The sequence below is a fragment of the Limulus polyphemus genome, unplaced genomic scaffold (assembly GCF_000517525.1).
Source record: "Limulus polyphemus unplaced genomic scaffold, Limulus_polyphemus-2.1.2 Scaffold305, whole genome shotgun sequence".
NCBI classification, from domain to species: Eukaryota; Metazoa; Arthropoda; class Merostomata; order Xiphosura; family Limulidae; genus Limulus; species Limulus polyphemus.
The window spans coordinates 599,508-606,028 of record NW_013665915.1 but is presented as its reverse complement, the minus strand read 5'-3'; the positions used below and the strand labels follow the sequence as shown (position 1 = coordinate 606,028).

At 33.8% G+C, this 6,521-nt stretch overlaps 1 protein-coding gene across 1 annotated transcript in view; it reads left to right on the top strand.

The window, feature by feature from the left end:
- Positions 1-395: 395 nt before the first annotated feature.
- Positions 396-6,521, top strand: part of LOC106457223 (atrial natriuretic peptide receptor 2-like) — a 54,403-nt gene continuing 48,277 nt past the window's right edge. Inside the window, exons 1-2 of the mRNA XM_022383065.1 lie at positions 396-1,107; positions 4,679-5,389. Coding sequence (XP_022238773.1) covers positions 396-1,107; positions 4,679-5,389 — 1,423 coding nt within the window. The remainder of the gene's footprint in view (positions 1,108-4,678; positions 5,390-6,521) is intronic.

The following is a 6,521-nucleotide window of genomic DNA, read 5'->3' as shown; positions in this document are numbered from 1 at the left end:
TCGTAATGAAGATAGTATATACGACGACACGAAGTCCAAAGCTGTAGGGCTAAAGCTGCGAAGTTAGATTCCACTGTAATTTAGGTACGCATTAAAACTAGGTTCCGAATACTAAAGCCATAAAAGCAAGTTTCACTCAGTTTTAGTAAAATTTCTCAGGATTATTGTCTATAAAGCTGAGAATAACAAACACCTTTCAAAAAGCTATGAAGTTCCTTCTAAATAATTTAACAAAATTTTCAAAATTGTTACAAGTGGAAAAAGTCGTTTTTTACAACATCGACCTGCAGACGTTGTGAAAGTGTAACGGATAAATTTGGATTATTTTCAACAAGTAACAAATATAACTTAAAGAAATTCTTTAAAGAATGCCTTGTCTCAAGCTGTTTTTTACAATGGTTGCATTCCTGAATTTGTTGCTTTTTCTATTGACATGCTGTGCAAGAGTGTATGAAGATTCGACTGTTCTTAGTCAGCATGCTTCGGTTAAAATTTTACAGGTCAAGGTTTTTATACCGCAATCGTCATCTTTTTTGTTCAGTATTCCTCGTGTGAGACCCGCCATTGAGCTGGCAAAACAGAAAATAGAAGCCGAAAAACGTCTTCCTGCGTGGAATCTTGTGTTTTCCTATAAGGATTCTCAGTGTAGCAGTACGCTTGGTCCACTTCACGCAGTCACTGCCTTTGCCGAAAACAACGTCCACTTGTTTCTAGGGCCGGTATGTGACTTTTCTTTGGCGCCCATCGCTAGATGGCTCAAATATTGGGACCTACCTTTGCTCTCTGTTGGTGGTCTTTCAAGTGGCTTTGGAAAGAACAAATCCCACCCAAAGAGTGACAGTTATCTTCTCACTCGAATGAGCCAGACTTTCAATGGCGTCAATGATCTGTTTTTTTTCGTCATCCAAAAGTTTGGATGGCGCAAGGTATTCCTAGTTTTCGAGATTACAGGAAGACCAAAACTATCAAGTGATAAATTCTGCAAAGCCTTTATTGAAGGTGTGACAGAAAAAATAATAAAGTACAGTTCCCACCAAATGCCAGAAAATCCAACGAGGGAACAAATTAGAAAATTATTGAAAAACAAGATTGGTTTCGAGTTTGGAGGTAGGTAAATTTTTGATTTTATTTAGGAAATGGTGAGATTTACTTCATAAATGTATGAAAGTGTTTTTTAGCGATATAGGTTGGATGAATACTGTATGAATAATATATACATATATCTTGTATTAAACAAACTTTTGCCTCTTAGCTGCACAAAGTTAACACACGTTTCTTTAAACGTTTTTATAGCCTGAAGCTTTTTAGTATAATAAAATTACAATACATTTAAAAATCAAAAGTATAATGAAAACCGTCTTCTAAAAAAAAGTAATGGTTATAAAAATATATTTATTGATATAATTTATGAATACACAATGAATACAATATAAGTTTGTTTGTTTTAAATTTCGCGCAAAGCTGCACGAGGGCTATCTGCGCTAGCCGTCCCTAATTTAGCAGTGTATTCACCCACCGCCAACTCTTGGGCTACTCTTTTACCAACGAATAGTGGGATTGACCGTCACATTATAACGCCCCCACGGCTGTTTGGTGTGACGGAGATTCGAACTCGCGCCCTAACCACCTGGCCATGCCGGGCCGAAGTACAATATTACTGATCTTCTTATACTTATAATTGGACCTTCAAATGATACAGGTTTCGAAACATGGAGTACATCAAAACGAGGTGTAATGCAAAAGACAGAAAACTGTAAAAAAGAGAATACTTTCTCATAAAGAATTTGTCAAGAAGAGAAGAGGATACGTAGATAATTTATTATATTATAACCAAAACACTGAAAACATAATATGACTAACTTATATACAACATACACATAGACACATCACTCGAGCGTAAACTTGATAAAGTCAAATTACTACTGTAGTAGCCTAGTCAGTCGAAAGTATCTTTTATGACTTGTCTCTGATCGTCTTTTGCAGACCTGTTTTAGTGTAGACATAATACTTTAATATAAGACACACAGTTAGAAGTACTTTTGAGGAAATGCGCAGAATTCAACACTGGTTTGATTGCGAAGTTATTGCGAAGTCTGAACGTATTTCGGTTTTAACAAAAGAACAACTTGAAATTATCAAAATGAACTGAAGAAGTATACATACCTCTGTTAAGTGACTTACTCCGTTAGGTGTCAAAGCTATGCAAAGAACACAATATAAAGGGGCAGAATTCTACCTTTCTATCCCCATCTCTCAAGTGAAAACAATGTGTGTACTCAGGAATCGTGTTAGATTCAGCTGAGATTATCTTCAATCGAATGATTTATTATCATTTAAAATATTTTGAATTCAGCAAAAATAAGCATGAAATAAAAAAAAACTACTTTAATTCCTTGATGTTCAAGGCTCTAAAAGTAATAAAATTCTATCTATGTTCATAATACTAACACTTTTAATAATATGTTTATCTGATTTCCAGAAGAAGAATTCGCGAACGATTTGCTTACAATCAAAATTAATGAATTTATTAATTAATTAATAAAATTAGAGCTAACCTAATTTTTCTAAGTATTAATTGTGATAACCGATCCCTTAAACATGCATAAATACAGTTGGAAAATTGTGTACCGGTTATAATTTTTAGTGCGATTTTGCGATGAAACAAATTAATATTTATTACCCAGTGTCATTCACAGGGGGTGGCTGGGTGGGTTCAAGCCCCTGTTGTTGTACTTCAAAAGTGCTCTTATTTCAGTCATAAAACATTCTCAACAACTGCTGAAAGATACCCTGATTTTACACCCTCCTTGCTGCGAATTGATAGGAAGAAAAAGAAAAAAAAAGATTTAGCTTTAAAATTAATGGTACGCAGGAACTTATAGGACTTACAGTGAAAAAAATAATAATTGTAATATGCTATTAAGTGTTAATACGCAAGAATTAAGTGTCTAGTTTTAGGTTTTAAAAGGATTTATAAGACAGGTTTAATAGGAATAAATAAGTATGTATTTGTTTCCTATGACTTTTTACCCTATGTGTAACAGAGGCAACCCATCAGTCCTCATAGTCTCCGCTGACACCTTCCCCCCTCCAAAAAAATTCGCATGGATGCAAATTCTTCTTCTGTCGAGAGACGGTTGGACAAATGAAAACATTTGTTTTGCTGCCAAATATGAACAAAAGTACTATAAGTCTTATAAAAACTTCAAATAAAAAACAGAGAATTTTTGCGTAATAACACTTCATAGCTTATCACATTTATTATTTTTATTGTAAATATTTACAAGTCTCTGTGTGCAATTCATCATAAAGCTAACATTTGTTTTGTTAATGAGCCCTTGTCCTTTTGATTTCCTCTTCACGTTACTCTCATTACCCTTTATATGTGTCACTGTTGCAGGACTACTTCACGTCACTGGCATTACCCTTTACATGTGTCACTATTACAGGACTACTTCACGTTACTGTCATTATCCTTTACATGTGTCACTATTACAGGACTACTTCACGTTACTGTCATTATCCTTTACATGTGTCACTGTTGCACGACTACTTCACTGCTCTTAAATCACATTAATGGAATAAATACCAATTTTGTTTACTTCGGTGTATACAAGAATTAGTCACCTATAGAAATCCTAGATAAAAAAAAGTGCAGAATTAAATCGTATAGTGTATATACTCTAAAAATAACAAAATAATTAATGTTTTTTTTTTTTTGAATAATGGAACAATTGTCGTCTATCTTTATTACCAATTATCACATTTAGCGGAGGACAATCTCTGGTATTATTAGAGCCTTGAATGTTTAACTTGTTTTCTTTTTTTGTGTGTGAAATTTTAAGCCTAAGTTTTCGTTTTGATTATAAATAACACGTCATCTAATACTAGAACAAAAACGTTTAAATGCTTTATCGAGCATGTGACACCTATCAGTGTTGATTTATTAAATTGTTTACATTTCAAAAGTTTGTGACAGGTAGGCTGATGGAAGATCAAATATGGCTGGAAGTTGATAAAATTACCAGTCATCTGCTTAGCTCAGAAAATAAGAAAGAAAACAAAATAGTAAAAGTAGTTTCTATACATTTATACCCTTTGAGAATTAACGTCAGAATTAAAAAAAGAAAAAAAGCCAAAAACAACAACAAGAAACAATCGTTCGTTGGCCGCCGTGCGCAAGCGCAATAAGCTTAGCCTTCATACTGCCGCAACAGTTTTCGGGAAGGCGCCAGAAACGCCAACCATCGTTTATCTACATTTCATTTAGTATCTCCCAGAGTGACAGGCACTGTACTGAGAGGCCCCTCTTCATCTGTGCGGATACAGTTAGCAAGATTCGAGCTATTAATGAGTTCGGTGAAAGTAATGACGTCATCTTGCCAATAACACACATTAAACTGTATGACAAATACTTGAAACTCAGTTTCGGTTTCTTGAACTTCGAGATTTGAAAAAATATTCTTATAGGACTTTTGTTCTATTCTTGGCAGCAAAACAAATATTTCCATTTATCCAACCATCTCTCGGAAGGGGAAAACAATTACATCCATCCACAATATTCTTCCTTTTTATAAAATTTCAGTATTCATTGTAAGTGAGCGTTCTTCATCTTCTATTTTGTTTTTATAATAGAATAAAACTATGTTTAAGTTGTGTTCTATTCTATTTCTGGGAGGCTTGGTTTTAGATATGACTTTGGGATTGTTTTCTTCAGAATTTGTCAGAGGGTCTGATGGATCTTTATCAGGCAATACAATCCAAGTTGCAGTGACTTTGCCCAAAGCTACTTCTTTTTTGTGTAGCATTTCCCGAGTGCGCCCAGCTATTGAATTAGCAAAAAGGCAGATTGAGGAAAAACATTTACTTAGAGGAAAGAAGCTTAAGTTTCTATACTCAGACTCCGAGTGTAGTAGTGCAGTGGGACCCTTACATGTGGTGACTTCTTACGTCCAAAAGGATGTCCAGTTATTTTTAGGTCCAGCCTGTGATTATGCTGCTGCCCCCGTTGTTCGCTGGCTCAAATACTGGGACCTTCCACTGCTAACATCAGGAGCTTTGGCTGGAGATTATGGTCACCAAAGAACAGACCCTAATGCAGAATACTACCTGCTAATTCGCACTGGCCTATCTTTTAACAGTGTAACGGAATTTATTCTATCAACTTTTGCCAAGTACAGGTGGGAGAAAACAGCATTAATTTACCAGGCTTCTGGTCGTCCTGATTTGACGAGTGACAAATTTTGTTATTTGTACACCACTGCTGTCGTAGCTGGCCTTCGAGCTCTAGACTTCACCTTCAACTTTGTTTTAGAAAAATTACCAGAAAAAGCCTCCAGAAATCACATAAAAAACTCTTTAGAGGAAAAAGTTGGGACAGATTTTGGAGGTAAGTGCGGAGTTAAAATTGACTTCATGGGTAAACCTTACCCAAAGAAATAAACTATTTAGCAATAATTTCTATTTAATTAAAGAGCAGAAGTAAAAATAACGACTTTATAAATAGTGTAGCTAATTTTATATACCATGTGGCTAAGACTGTGAAATGTTATAAAATAAATCACAATAAAAACTATGTAATGATATTAAATTATTTATTAGTAAGTTGGAAATAACAAATATAACATTTTGATTTAATGATGATTACCAAACAAACCTAATTGAATATCTTTCTTCTGGTGGCTAACTTGATAAAACTGTTTAAAGAGTAGTTAACATAAGCCTATAATGACTCTTGCTACCGAAAAATTGATTTTTAGTGTTGTTGATGCGATTGTTATATAAACTTTATGAAGGGATATATGAATTTTTGTTACAATTTGAAACATAAAAGAAATTCGTTATTTTAACTAAAATATATTGAAACAAGAATGATCAGGAAAACGATATCATTACAAACACTTAAATAGTATGTGACACTCAGATATTATCTTCTAACAAAGTATAATTTAATAGTATGACACTCAAGTATGAGGATATTCTAGTGCGGTAGAATTTCATAGTTTATTACTGAAATATGAAGATATTCTAGTGATGTAGACTGTAATAGTTTAGTACTGATATATGATATTCTAACCAATTAGAAGGTAATAATTTGTTACTGAAATATCACGATATCCTAACGCAGTAGAATTTAATAGTTTGGTACTGAAATATCACGATATTCTAACACAGTAGATCCTAATAGTTTTGCACTCAAATATCATGACATTCTAATACAGTAGAACCTAATAGTTTCACACTAAAATATCATGATATTCTAGTACAGTAGAACCTAATAGTTTCACATTCAAATATCACGATATTCTAGTACAGTAGAACCTAATAGTTTCACATTCAAATATCATGATATTCTAGTACAGTAGAACCTAATAGTTTCACATTCAAATATATCTTAACTTGATGAGGTTAAGAGTAGTATATATGAGTTTTTAATGTAGTGAAAAAACAAAACAAATAGTTAGACTTTCGACTTAAAGGTCAAGCGCTGACCAGTGGCAAGTGTGCCGGATGTTCCATCC